The sequence below is a fragment of the Xiphophorus hellerii genome, chromosome 14 (genome assembly GCF_003331165.1).
Source record: "Xiphophorus hellerii strain 12219 chromosome 14, Xiphophorus_hellerii-4.1, whole genome shotgun sequence".
Taxonomy (NCBI): Eukaryota; Metazoa; Chordata; class Actinopteri; order Cyprinodontiformes; family Poeciliidae; genus Xiphophorus; species Xiphophorus hellerii.
The window spans coordinates 24,287,705-24,302,147 of record NC_045685.1 but is presented as its reverse complement, the minus strand read 5'-3'; the positions used below and the strand labels follow the sequence as shown (position 1 = coordinate 24,302,147).

At 36.1% G+C, this 14,443-nt stretch overlaps 6 protein-coding genes across 22 annotated transcripts in view; 4 read left to right on the top strand and 2 right to left on the bottom strand.

Annotated features, from left to right (window-relative positions):
- Window positions 1-14,443, top strand: part of LOC116733095 (oocyte zinc finger protein XlCOF6-like) — a 778,765-nt gene that overhangs the window by 79,971 nt on the left and 684,351 nt on the right. The window lies entirely within an intron of this gene.
- The window catches only part of LOC116733104 (gastrula zinc finger protein XlCGF8.2DB-like), a 570,370-nt gene that overhangs the window by 70,738 nt on the left and 485,189 nt on the right, over window positions 1-14,443 (top strand). The window lies entirely within an intron of this gene.
- LOC116733103 (immunoglobulin superfamily member 3-like) overlaps window positions 1-14,443 on the bottom strand; it is a 919,724-nt gene that overhangs the window by 446,818 nt on the left and 458,463 nt on the right. The gene's annotated exons all lie outside the window — the stretch shown is intronic.
- Window positions 1-14,443, top strand: part of LOC116733131 (butyrophilin-like protein 8) — a 766,651-nt gene that overhangs the window by 457,789 nt on the left and 294,419 nt on the right. The gene's annotated exons all lie outside the window — the stretch shown is intronic.
- Window positions 1-14,443, top strand: part of LOC116733109 (gastrula zinc finger protein XlCGF57.1-like) — a 28,947-nt gene that overhangs the window by 5,284 nt on the left and 9,220 nt on the right. For 3 of the 5 annotated variants that reach the window (XR_004341945.1, XR_004341943.1, XR_004341944.1), the window contains exon 1: window positions 6,508-7,271. Coding sequence is in view for 2 of the 5 variants with exons in the window: in XM_032583836.1 (XP_032439727.1) it covers window positions 7,103-7,271 (169 nt within the window). In the remaining 3 variants the exon portion in view is untranslated. Of the gene's footprint in view, window positions 1-6,507; window positions 7,272-14,443 lie in introns of those variants that run through there. The other 2 variants (XM_032583836.1, XM_032583837.1) reach the window with 2 other exon arrangements.
- On the bottom strand, window positions 1,199-3,432 carry LOC116733117 (gastrula zinc finger protein XlCGF8.2DB-like). Its single transcript, XM_032583849.1, has 2 exons — window positions 2,597-3,432; window positions 1,199-2,260 (listed from the first exon to the last, which is right to left on the bottom strand). Exons 1-2 carry the CDS (start codon window positions 3,207-3,209, stop codon window positions 1,917-1,919), a joined length of 957 nt encoding a protein of 318 aa, XP_032439740.1. The 5' UTR covers window positions 3,210-3,432; the 3' UTR covers window positions 1,199-1,916.

Genomic DNA, 14,443 nt, shown 5'->3' with positions numbered 1-14,443 from the left:
CCTACTTTAAAGAGGTTTGTTAGAGCTTTCTATATGTTTTATTTAGAAATGTTATTTTGTTAATACATTGTTCAGTGGCCATTTAATGTATTATTTCACTATTATTTTATTAATGTGGTTATGTGATGTGTGTTATGTGAACATGAAAGTTCACATAACATAAAAGTTATGTGAACTTGTTTTGTTATTATTAGGTGATCAGTTACTCAGTATTTCAGTAGTTTACCAAATACTTCAAAATAAAATACAAAGAACATTGTTCCAGCAGGGGTAATTAAATAAATAGAATAATAAATATTCGTTCTTTGTTAAATTATGGCTCATCTTTTGTTTTCTCTTTTATTTGTATAAATATAGAACTCAGTCTGTTAAATGTTGATTGAAAAATGAATATTGACTTTATTAAAATTCATGCAATGTTAAGGAGGAAGCGATGGGCCCTGTGGACCAGGGCTGTTTATATATATGAAGGTTTTCCTGATTTACTCTTTGTTTCAAACAGAAGGTTTTATTCCAGTCTCTATGTTTATGTAAATCTATTCTGTCACACAGTCTTCTACTAAACAGAAAAAAAGAAAAAGACCATCTTTGTTATACTTTATCTAAAATTATATAAAAAGTTTCAATAATTTTCTATCTGAAATTCAATCCATATCATCAATACATGTTTTAAGCAGACAAATCATTAAAACCATGTCAAAGAAATGCATCCATTTCTCCAAATCATTGAAATAAAACAAAGTACAAAGGATAAACACACAATAAAGGTTTCAAAATTTTAGAAGTCTAAATCTTAAAGCATTCAAACTCATTGTTCTTTTAAGAGACAATTTCTTCCTTAGTCTCATTAAATAAAATGGAAATATAAAATTGCGAGAACAAAATGTGTCGGTTGCAGTTACTCCACTTCCAAACAGCAAGTTACTGAGAATCTTACTTGAGGTTCACATTGTGCCATCAAACCTGCGTGAGTTCTCATGTGAACGGTTACATTTCTAATGAGTGAAACTTTTTCTACAGGACATACAAAAGAAAGGCTTCTGTCAGGTTTGACACCTATAAAAGACAAGTTGAACAAACACAGAAAAGACAAGAGAGTTAGATTCTTTTGATCTCGCGAGGAGAACGGACAGAGATGTGTTTACAGTTACAAATCTCCAACCGCTCTGAAACACATTTGTCCGCTCCTCTCTTTTTATTACTTTCAGAGTCCCTATCACAGAGAACACTGCAACTCTAAGGGGTGGGGACAAAACATTTCATTACTTAGTTGCAGTGCTAATGACAATCACTGACTAAACACATGTTATCTTGCATTAAGACACAGAGTAAAAAAAGAACAAGTCGTACATCTTCAAGGCGACGGTTCTACAGCTATCTAACAGTTCAAAGGAAGAAACAGTCCTGCTGAGCAATAAACCCCGTGAGCTCGGTTGTCACTGCTTCTCTTCAGGGAGGCCCTCTTGTAAAAAGGAAATAAAGTAAATCAAACAATACAGAAACATTCTTTATGCTGAAGGAAAAGAAAACAATAAAGGCATATAAGACGGAACATCATATAAGTAACACTATTGTTATAAATGAAACAACAAATATATGATAATATATATACACATTTCACCTAACAGCTTCTAACCCGTGTGAATCTTCATGTGATGACGTAAACTGGATCTACACACAAAACATTTTCCTCACTTTTCACTAAGGGTGCACCGATTGCAAAAGTGCAGACATGACCTGGTGGGCCGGTCTAATAGTCAAACCTCTCAACGGAACAGAAGAGGACAGTGGGTGAGGTCAATAAAATTGGGGGATCAGATCGGCTTCACATGCATGTTTCTGCTGATCACCAATGTCCCAAAATTAAGAAAATCAACATAGATTAATCGGCTGGCTGATAAATCAATGCACAGCTACTACTCACATGTGTGAATTCTGATGTGAGAAGTTAAAAGGTATTTTTTAGTGAAACTTTTCCCACAGATCCCACAGGAGAAAGACTTCTCTCTTGTGTGACTCTTCATGTGATGAAGTAAAAATGACCTAAAAGGAAAACATTTTCCACAGGTCCCACATGAGAAAGAATTCTCACCTGTGTGAGTCTTCATGTGAAAATGTAAAAGGTGTTTTCCAGCAAAACATTTTCCACAGGTCGCACATGAGAAAGGCTTCTCACCTGTGTGAGTTCTCATGTGAGTAACTAAGTGAGATTTATACAACCAATTTCTTCCACAGGTGCCACAAGAGAAAGTCTTCTCACCTGTGTGAAATCTCATGTGAGCACTTAAAGTTTTTTTATGAGTGAAACTTTTCCCACAGGTTCCACAAGAGAACGGCTTCTCATCTGTATGAATTATCATGTGAGCAGTTAAGCTTTTTTTATGAGTAAAACTTTTTCCACAGATCTCACATGAGAAAGGCTTCTCTCCAGTGTGAATTCTCATGTGAATATTTAAACTTTTTTTATAAGTGAAACTTTTTCCACAAGTTCCACATGAGAAAGGCTTCTCACCTGTGTGACTTCTCATGTGATCAACTAACTGAGATTTAAACAAGCAATTTTTTCCACAGATACCACAAGAGATCGTCTTCTCACCTGTGTGAAATCTCATGTGAGCAGTTAAACTTTTTTTATGAGTGAAACTTTTTCCACAGGTCCCACATGAGAAAGCCTTCTCACCTGCGTGAGTTCTCATGTGATCAACTAAGTGAGATTTATTCAAGCAATTTCTTCCACAGGTGCTACAAGTGATCGCCTTCTCACCAGTGTGAACTCTCATGTGAACAGTTAAACTTTTTTTATGAGTGAAACATTTTCCACAGGTCCCACATGAGAACGGCTTCTCACCTGTGTGAACTCTCATGTGACTAACCAAGTCAGGTTTCCTCCGGAAACTTTTTCCACAGTTCCCACATGAGAAAGGCTTCTCACCTGTATGAATCGTCATGTGATCAAGTAACTGAGATTTAGACGCAAAACTTTTTCCACAGGTTGTGCACGTGTAAGGCTTCTCACCTGAGTGAATTCTTATGTGTCTGTTTAAAATGCCAATCTGATGGAAACTTTTTCCACAAGCTGCACATGTGAACGGTTTTTCACCTGTATGAATTCTCATGTGATTAGTTAAACGACTCTTGTGAGGGTAACCTTTTCCACAGGTTGAACATGTGAAAGATTTCTTGGCCGTGTGAGTTCTCACGTGTATCATGAAGGAATTATTTCGAGAAAAAGTTTTATCACAAATTTTATAAGAATATAGATTTTGGTTTGGTTGAGTTTTCTTGTGTTTTTCTTTTTCTGAAGTCTCAGTTGTGCCTTTCTGCTGTTTGTTCACCAAAATGTCATCAGTCTCCTGTTTCAGCACAAGATGCTCTTCATCCTGACTGATGCAGAGTTGCTTCTCTTCGTCCTTGAACTGTTGATGTTCTGGTTCCTCTTGTTCCTCTTTTATCTGCAGAGGTTCTGGTTCCTCTTGTTCCCGTTTTATCTGCAGAGGTTCTGGTTCCTCTTGTTCCTCTTTTATCTGCAGAGGTTCTGGTTCCTCTTGTTCCCGTTTTATCTGCAGAGGTTCTGGTTCCTCTTGTTCCTCTTTTATCTGCAGAGGTTCTGGTTCCTCTTGTTCCCGTTTTATCTGCAGAAGTTCTGGTTCCTCATGTTCCCGTTTTATCTGCAGAGGTTCTCGTTCCTCTTGATCCAAAGTGGAGTTTTCCTCTGGGTTGCTGAGCTCATTGAGAACCTCCTCCTCTTTCCAGCATTGTGGGAGATCTGGACAAAAAGACAAAACAAAAGCTTGAATATGTGAGTCAAACAATGACAAATTCATTAACAAAAATTAAAATAAAAATATTTTTCAGCAAACATGTGCGCTTATATTAAAAAATAAAATCTCTGCCGCAGTTCATCTTTTTTAGCGATATTTTCTTGCCATTTGTGATATTAATTGGAAACGTGTTTTATGGATTTTCCTTAGAGATATTTAGTAGAAAGATGCGCTGCGAGAGTCTGGGGCTGTCCTTTTCACATTCTGCCAGTGAAAAGCTTTTTCACAGCTTGAGCACCTGGTGATCGCGTAGCTTAATCCACCGGATGGTTTGAGTTCTTTCATAGGTATAGGCGCTCACTGATGTGACTTTTTTTGGTAAAATTTCTAATTCCCATTTAACTGGATCTATAATGATGTGCTTGGGGACACCAGTAATGGCCTGTTATTTTACAAGATACAAAGTTTTCGTTGACCTGTGAAAACAGCTACACTAGGATGAAGCTTAATATACAATTCAGGACTAGAATATAAGGATACGTCTAATAACAGACTGAATAGTAATGATATGTTTCACAAGGGACCTACCTCAGTTAACAATTACAATTGTGAGATTCGTTGAGGCCATACCAAGTGTTAAGAGGTACTTAGGGCCATTTATGGCCATCTAAAAGCCTTTAGGAGTGTTTTAAGTGGACTTATTTTTTTTAAGGTTTTGTTGGCTGTATTGGCCTTTAATAACAGTTTTTAGACACGAAAGTCGGTTACGACAGAGAGGGAAAACGTGCAGCAGAGGTCATAATCCTGGTCAGTTTTGAATAACTAATAAAATTAGAGAGGCCTCCTACAAAATTATGCATGGATACTATTTGCCAATCAGTATATGCAAAAAGTCAAAAAGGAAATTAACATAAAATGCTCACTATTTTCACCCCGAAACCTTTTTGGCTTTGCATTCATATAAAAAAAAGTTTTGTGGAGATGTCGTTTATAATCGATAATGTATATAAATATTTTGTTTAATGTTGAGACAATTAACCTTAGTTTTCACAATTGTTCGAGAAAAGGAAACTTTTTAGTTTTTTTAATCACAAATGTAAATTCAATAGAATAATTCCTCGTTTTGTGACTTTTAAAATTGAAGTAATTAACTAATTCCTGTTACTCTTTCAATCAATCCATCAGTCAATCAACCAAACATTAGCAAAGCAATATAGACGCTCAACAAGGCGTCTAAGTATTCATGTCTGTGGTCTCATCCGTATCAGTAAAACATGAAGGTGTTTCGTACCTATTCGGTGTAAGATGATCTTCGGTATCCGGCTGAAATCCATCAGTCTGCGCTGATCCTCCATCTCTTCCTCCATCTTTACGTTGATTTCTTTCAACTCTGTGAATGTTTCTCCAGCAGGAGTTACCTGCTCGTTGATAAACTCTCTCTGAGGCGGAACTGAAGACATTTTCACTGAAAACACGGAAATATTTAGCTAAACCTCAAACTCTTCAAGCCACCGTCTAACAAAGGAAAAGCTCTGATTTTATCTTCCCCGCCTTCTTGTTCTTTTTCTTCTTCTTTTTTATGGCGTTTGGCAAACAACTTATTGATGTGCATTACCGCCATCTACTGGAAAGGAGTGTGGATCGGGATGCTATATATATATTATCCCCCACGAATTAATAAAATAATAATAATAAGAAGAATAAGAATAATTATTCTTATTCTTATAATAATAATAATTATTATTATTATTATTATTATTATAAAACTTATATGCTTTTTAAACAATTTCGTTTTCTTAAGGTAATTTATTAAATAACAAAAATATTCAGAAATCTTCCCGTGTTTCAGTGTGGCTGTACTGAAGAAACTGTGAACGATTCATAAGTTCCGCTTTAAATCAACTCGTTTAATATACAGTATTACATAGTAAATTAAAATATTATTGAAATATTCATTTATTTTATTTTCTCTATTAACCCTATTACAACACAGTACATTGAATAATGACTCATAGACTGATGTTTTAAAACCTTGTATTTCTGTTTATTTTAATTAATTTCTGGTTACATCTAATGAAGACTTGACATTAAATTAATAAAAACATTTTACTTCATAAATGTAGGCTTAAAGAGAACAATGCTTATTACCTGCTTAAATTGAGTAACCACAGATACCCTTGATCTCAATACCACATTTTCTCTCATATTTTAATTTATTGAGTAGATCTGCTGAATTAGAACAAAACACGTACAGTTATTATATCGGCAGATAAGATTGTAGTTTGTAGGTTCAGATTCATTTCAAAGTTAAACAGTATGAGGCCACATGTGGTTTAGAGTACTGTATTTAACTGGAACATTTTGAATATAATTGAAAAAACCGTCTTACAACAGAAACTTTTGGATAACTGACTTCAAACCCACATTTCTGACATAAAATGTGTTTATTTGCTGGTCTGATTCCATGTTATTGAACATGACTGTTTAAACATACTCCAGCATATGAAATCCACTGAAATGAATTCAGAAGCACAGATTGTAGAAAAATAGCCGAGTCACTGATTTCTACATCTGTTGTAGCTGAAACAATGTAGGTGTAGTATCAGGTTCTTGTCAGTAGGTGGCAGCATGAAGGTGCTTCTGTGTCACATTTCTGATTTAAAATGTTTTTATTAAACGTTGGAAGTTTAATATAAACATTTTATATAAAAACTTCAGTAAATGTGTTAAAAACATAAAACTTAATAATTAACTGAAAAAGCTTGAAAACATTAGTCTGTGTGTAATTATTTTATATACTGCGTTTCACTCAGGTGAACTGAGGTACTGAACGAATAGTAATGGAAAAACTTAAATGAATAAGAAAGTTTACTCTAATGAGCTATCGCTCTTAGTTACCAAGGAGACATAAGTCATTTTCACTCAATCAGCATTTTATTAGTTATTGCAACAACATCATCAGTGTTTTTTCCAGACTGATCTATTCTCACTAAACATCCCCTCCCTACGTATACTTGGTCTTGAATTATCAAGCAAGCAGTATGCAAGCGTTATGTTTTACCACCATACAATAAGAGTCACAACCCCAGTTTACACATATAACTAAAAGAGACTATTTTCTAAATTTCCACTAACAATAAACCTATCAATAAAGTTTGTATTTTTTTAACAAAGAGAAGAATCACAGCAGAAAATTCAAAGCGGAACCAAAAATCATTTCCTGTTTCTTCAGTACAGCCAGAGTGAAACACACAAACTATAAAAACAGAGCACGCGGGACAGCCTTGGCTTTTCTTTTGTTAGAAGACGGTTTGAAAACAGGTTTGGTGTTTTCAGTGAAAATGTCTTCAGTTCCGCCTCAGAGAGAGTTTATCAACGAGCAGGTAACTCCTGCTGGAGAAACATTCACAGAGTGGAAAGAAATCAACGTTAAAATCGAGGAAGAGACGGAGGATCAGCGCAGACTGATGGATTTTACCCGGATACCGCAGATCATCTTACACCGAATAGGTACGAAACACCTTCATGTTTTACTGATTAGTCATTTTAAAGAGAGTTTTTAGACAGATAAATCATCGTTGTGTTCGGAAACATATTTAAGGAATCGGCTCAAATTGTAAATATTAAGCAGAAGTAGAAAATGCTTGAAGAAATTTAACCGGGGCCTGCCAAAGTGGGCCCGTTAGTTTGGACCCAGCAATGCTGTTTACATATTCTTAACTCGTTGGCGCATTATTATCTATTGTATAAACGTAATAATTATATTGCATAAATATGATATTTTCATGTCCAGGAGGTGGCGATAATTTGCTTGTAGTGCAGCATAATGAAGGTTAGTACAGGGGCTAATAGGAGTTGGTCAAGTTTTCCTTCATGTTTGGTCTAAAACAGAGAGATACTGATGCTGGTTTGCATTGTGGTTGAAATCAGCAATAGTATGCGCACTGTGAGCTGGATCCAAATAGCTGTTGCCGTTATTCAGCTATTGTTTTGTGTAACAAAAAATTTTAAAAAATAAAAAACTGAACAGAAAATGTTCAGCAAAGACATCTGAGCCTCTGTTATGACTGAAGAAGCTTTCATTCTGTTATAATCGCCCTTTAGCCGTTTCCTGAATCAGAAGCTACAACCAGAAGCCAACTTCAGCTTCGTTCAAGGCGGTCAGTTAGGATCGCCACTCGCATCCAAAATCAACAGAAGGGAAGATGGTGACAAAAGACGACACTAGATTCTGTTTAAGGGATCCATGATTAGTTGTAGCAATAGATTTTATTTGGGAAATATTTATTTTAGATGTAAAAACAATACAGTAATGGTACTGTAGGTCATTTCATTTTTATAGATTTTAATAAAATATTGTCACAGGAACGTCGCCATGTTGTTCACGTTGCAATGCACTCTGGGTAAATGACGTCAAATGGTCCAACTGCCTGGCTCCTCCAGCCAAAACAGTGATGAATAACGTTATTAAGCCTTTTCAAACTGAACTGAAGCTTGTTGAAATCACAAGAGGTGAGTGGATAGACTGAACACGGCGGGTGGCTGAGTAGTTAACGGTTACAGTGTAAATGTAGCTTTACGGACAAACCGCACAATACATTTCATATCATCCAGGTTTTACTAATGATACAGGTTAAAGAGAGTTTTTAGACAGATTAATAATCGTTGTGTTTCGGAAACCTATTTAAAGAATCCACTCAAATTGTAAATATTAAATAGAATGATCAACTTTGACCTGAACTGTTTACTATTCATCAATATCTAAATTACAGTTTGTTGATCTGTGACAGTCTTATCTTTACTCAAAGTGCTGTTTAAAGTTGGGTTTAAAATTATTATTTTTAATTATGTTTGTGTGTAATCTATTTGTTTTTGTTTTTCTTCTCTCTATATCAAATTACAATTTATACATTGTGTTCATGGTGTAAATATAAAACTAAATATATTGTTTATTAGACTAAGTTTGAGTTTATAAAAATTCAGGATTTTTACCATATACTTTTAGCCTTTAATTTAGTGACTGATTACATAATATAGTCGATGAAACCTTCAGGTTTGAAAACTCTGGGTTTTTCCCAGTGTATTACAAGCCTGGCGGGTGACCAGGCTAAGTATTCTTTGTTTATTAGTTTTAGTTGTTTTTTGACACACCAATAATAGTGATAGCAAAGATGGGTTAAAGCAGGGATTGCCCGAAGTTGGTTCTCGAGGGCCGAGACGTTTTGTCCTGCAGGTTTTAGTTTTCTCCATGGTGGTACCAACAACCTTTTTTCAGCATGTCAGTGTTCTTCTTAGGCCTTTAATGAGCCATCATTTGATCCAGGTGCGTTAAACCATGGAGAGATCTAAAACATGGAGTGTGCCGGGCCTCTAGGACCGACTTTGGACGGGTTAAAGAGTCTCTTTGGTGAAATAGTTGGAAGTAGAGGTGTGTCGATCGATCGGCCACCGATCACAGTCGGCCGATTTTCGTGAAACAGTGTATGATCGTGATTGCCGATCACTAAAACCGATCATATCTATCTCTCTTCGCAGCCTGCGTGTGCAGCTTATCTCCTCTTTTCTTCACGCTGCACAAGCGCAGCAACAAATCCTGTTGTGTGGAACTTTAACGCTCTGAGAGCGAATGGGGACGTTTGCATGTTGCGCCAGAAAAATACTTCAGATGTGAAGCACGTCAAAAATACAGCAACACAACTAATCTAATATCACATTTAAAAAACAAGCACCTGACGGAGTTTTGCTATATTGAAGCTCAATGCAGGAAAAAAAAAAAGACATTCGGGGCGGCCAGACTCAGGTAAAGCAGCGCACAACTACCAACACTCTCCCGGATGAGTGTGACAGTCAGAAAGCTAAGCAAATAACCTGAAAAATAATTTAAGTCAATGAGCTGGTGGTGTAAAAAGATAGTTCTGCTCTCTCTCTTGGACCGCCGCTACACGCTACTTGTAGTAATAATTCACAGACGAAGCGCCGCTCAACCTCCAGCCGGCAGTGAACTCTCACACCGAACGTCTGCTTAAAGCTGCAGCTTGTAACTTAAAGATTTTACATAAAACTTTCACTATGTCCTCCTAACATAAGACAGATAATCTCTGAAAATAAATCGATCTTCTCATCCTCCTCACTGAGTTCTGCAGAATTACTCAGCTCAGTCAGAAACAGCCAATCAGAACCAGTGCAGAACAATTAGCTGTGCTCTCAGGAAGTTTTGATTTAATAACTCAGGATTGTTTATTTTGATGCAATTTGCATTTGACTTTGAATGAATGTTTTCCTCTTGTACTTGACATTGATATAAGCAGATTTATTTGACTTATGTATAATTTATGGTACTGAGATCCTTACTGCAGCTTCTGATTCAGGAAATGGCTAAAGGGTGATTATTATGAAAGCTTCTTCAATCATAGCGGAGGCTCAGATGTCTTTCCTGAACAACTTCTGTTCTGATGTACATAATACAGGATTTCCAAAGCTTAAAGCTAACGGACATCAAAATTTGATTTGAGAAACTGGTTTTAGCTTCTCATATTGTATAATTTTTGTTGTTGTGCACCAAACAATAGCTGAATAATGGCAACAGCTGTTCGTAACCTAGTAACTGAAATAAACAATTAGTAGCAAACTAATATTCTATTGAGAATAAAACATTGGCTTGTGAAATTTTAATGACACTGCATTTTACATTAAGAAGACAAATATCCTAAGTCTTATGGATTTAGGATAAACACTAAAAATAGTGCTTGTAGGAGCTATTTATCTACTGTACTTTCAGTTAAATCTTAGAATTTAGATTATTTAGTTTATTTTTATTTTTTCCTTATTTTCTAGTTAATTTATAATCAGAATTTTTGTTTTTAATTTGTTATTTAAGAATAAATAACAACCTAAACTTAAAATTTGGTTAGTAATTCACTTAATTAGTTAATTAATTTCAGTTTGGGATGTGGGTGTTTCACGATATAAATCGTAAGGTCATCATAAGGTTTTTTACCAGTCACTTCAGTCATCAGTCATTCATCAGTCAACCAGTCAGAGAACAGGTGCAGGAATCAGAGCAGGAGAACCAGCAGAATCCTGTGACGCCTGTAACATGTTTTGTCTGAATACAAAATAAAACAAAGAACTGCATTTTAATCTTTCAGACTGCTTAAGCCAGAACCCACGGTGCATAAGGTGACTATTTGAGTTGGATTCACCTTTTGTTTGATCACCTTTAAGTCTTAAGCTTTTTGATATTTGAATTTGAGTTTTGGACAAATAGTCTCTACAGTGCTTCCTGTTTTTAAGGTGAGGTTTTTATCAAGTAAAAGTCACACTTAGACCTTTACGTAAGTGGGATAAATTTTTGTCTTAAATGAGTCGTCATCTTTAATGGGTCATTGAACCGATTGCAACTTTCTCGCAGATCATAGATTATCAATCGATAAAACGTTTGATCTGCCAATTTCGATTTTAGCCAAGGCCATTTTTTTTAATTGAAATGTCGCTAAATATGGGAAGAAAGTCTCTGAACCGGTCTAACAGTGGGGTCACTGTTGATGACTACCAGCTTGCAGACATGACCTGGTGGGCCGGTCTATCAGTCAAACCTCTCGCTGCAGAGCAGAAGAGGAAAGTGGCTGATTTTTAGACCTTTGCTGAAGTAGAAAACATCAAAGGATGAGATTGGCTTCACATAAATATCGACTGATCATCGATCTCCTAAAATTGAGGAAATGGTGCGAAATTGGCTCGATATTGTGTTGGTAGTAAAAATATCGTGGAGGTATTAAAAATGGTAGCAAAAAGTAGTAAATTCAACTCTGGGAATTTGTAAATGTTTCAATAATTATATAATTGTCCATTTTCACATTTCATATTTAATCTTCCAAATTGTCCAACATTCATGTGAAAAATTTTTCAATAGGATCATTTTGCCATTATTTTCTGCATGTTAACAACAATCACCCCACTGTTACCAATTTGGCTGTGACTAACAGGAAAGTAAACCTGAGATTTAGTCGTGATTTTGAAAGTTTGTGTTGAGTGTGTGAGTGGAGCAATGTCTGACAATATTAGTGGGTGAGATTAAAAAACACTGTAGTGTTTCGCTTTAGGCATTTTATGTCACTCTTTAATGTGATATGTATCCTGTAGCTACAGGGAGGATGAAAACTTCTAACATTTGTCAGGAAGCCATCTTGTTTGCTCACCTGGAGGTCCATAATATCATATTTTGACTCTCATCTAGTTCCATTCTAATCAGAAGAACCTCATTGGTTGAGTTAATTTTCATTCTTGTAAGATTATCATTTTAAAATAACCCAATAAAATCCTGTTTTGATACATCAAGAGATTATAGTGAAGGATTTCTAGTTTGATTGACATTTAAAGTCTTTTGTTTTGTCTTTTTGTCCAGATCTCCCACGATGTTGTGTGTGTAAAGAGGAGGAGGTTCTCAATGAAACGGAACCACAGAGGAAACAACTCATCTCTCATGACTCTCCAGACGCTGAGAACCAGGATCAGGAAGCAAACAATTCTGAAGACCCGGGAATAAACAGATACGGAGAACAGAAACAAAAGGAGAAATATGAGAAAACTAAAGAGCAGAAAGGCAGAACTGACACTTCAAAACAAAAAAAGCACAAGAAAGCTCACGCAGGGCAAAAATTATATTCTTGTAAAATTTGTGATGAAACCTTTTCTCAAAACAGTAACTTGATGAGACACATGAAAACTCACACAGGAGTAAAACCTTTCACTTGTTCAACCTGTGGGGAAAGTTACAGACAAAAGGATGATTTCATTCATCACATGAGAATTCACACAGGTGAGAAGCCTTTCTCTTGTGGGACCTGTGGAAAAAGTTTCACCCGTAAAAATAGTTTAACTGTTCATATGAGAATTCACACAGGATGAGAAGCCTTTCTCTTGTGGGACCTGTGGAAAAAGTTTCACCCGTAAAAATAATTTAACTGTTCATATGAGAATTCACACGGGTGAGAAGCCTTTATCTTGTGGGACCTGTGGAAAAAGATTCACTCTAAATGGACATTTAACTGACCATATGAGAATTCACACAGGTGAGAAGCGTTTCTCTTGTGGGACCTGTGGAAAACGTTTTTCTCTAAAATGTAATTTGAATGTTCACATGAGAATTCACACAGGTGAGAAGCCTTTCTTTTGTGGGACTTGTGGAAAAAGTTTCTCTCGAAATGATGATTTAAATAATCACATGAGTATTCACACAGGTGAAAAGCCTTTTGCTTGTGGTACCTGTGGAAAGAGTTACAGTTATAGAACGACTTTAACTCAGCACATGAGAATTCACACAGGAGAGAAGCCTTTCTCTTGTGGGAACTGTGGAAAACGTTTCTCTCAAAAAGAAACTTTAAATAATCATGTGAAAATTCACACAGGTGAGAAGCCTTTCTCTTGTGGAACCTGTGGAAAAAGTTACAGTGCAAAAAGGAATTTAATTCAGCACATGAGTATTCACACAGGAGAGAAGCCTTTCTCATGTGGGAACTGTGGAAAACGTTTCTCTCGAAAAGATACTTTAAATAATCATGTGAAAATTCACACAGGTGAGAAGCCTTTCTCTTGTGGGACCTGTGGAAAAAGTTTCAGGATGAAAAAACAATTATTTAAACACAAAGATTCATATGGGTGCAAAACAGTGACGGATGGTGAGTTTCATAGCTGGTGAGGCACTGACTTACAATGTATAAAAACAGACACAATGCATGTTGTTACAAAAATTTTGCGCATGCATACAACACTGTAGAGCGATAAGACCATCCTTTTACATGTCATCCGTAGCTGTGTTTTGTAGGTGAAACTTAGAAATGTAGGTATTATGTGTTGTTATGTTGCTGTACGGTGTTATAAGGTCTTGTTCAATGTGCCCCTTTTTAATTTTGAGCCCCTGCCCGTCCAAAGGTCTCTGCACGGCCCTGTTCATATGTATTGTAAGATGTATTATTTTTACCCCCTAGCTTGGTAGTTCCCAGAGTGCTAATGTTGTTTGCAGCTAACTTACTGCTGAGTCCTGGACTGAAAATGTTTATTTGGTGGGTCTTCCATGCTAAAAAAAGCTGAATAAATTAAATATAACCTACCCAGCCTTACAGTCACAGTGAGCTGTGACTATTTCCCCACTGTCTCTGAACATGGGGTTTCTGTAGAGATCTCGCCTGTGCCGGCCCATTTAGGGCATTAGCCTACTCGCTGTGATCCATTTTGCTCCGTTTTGAACCAGAGAAATCCACTTCCTGATCCCCATCAGAATTTCTTGCAGCATCCGAGTCACATGTCTGAAGCCCAGAAATAGAACGCTGTGATGTTTGTTTGAAAGAAAAAAACCCTCAAATATTATTGAGATCTGGTCAGATTTTGATTTAGAGCTAACAGCAGAGAGATTTTTATTTTCCCAAGTTTGTTAAACAGAAGTCATTGTTAAAATTCTGCTGTGAAAATGTGTTTGTACATGCTCTACACAACCAGGTTCATAACAGTATATTGGTATTTTATACAGCTGCAACGTGACTTTTGTTTCTTAGCATTGAGGAGCTTCAGTTAAACACTTTTTGTTCCTTTGGGAGGCTTCACAGTGTTTTCCTCTGTTATTTTATGTTTCTAACATATTTTCTTTGTATGTTTTTAAATGAGTGATTAATAACATCTCTTTGCTC

What these genes read in the sequence shown, in the direction of transcription:
- LOC116733117 (XM_032583849.1), bottom strand. Translation starts at nt 3,209, where the DNA reads ATGATACACGTGAGAACTCACACGGCCAAGAAATCTTTCACATGTTCA. An exon ending in TCACATGAGATTTCACACAG is followed by an intron (nt 2,261 to 2,596) that starts GTGAGAAGACGA and finishes GATTTCACACAG; the next exon opens with GTGAGAAGACTTTCTCTTGT.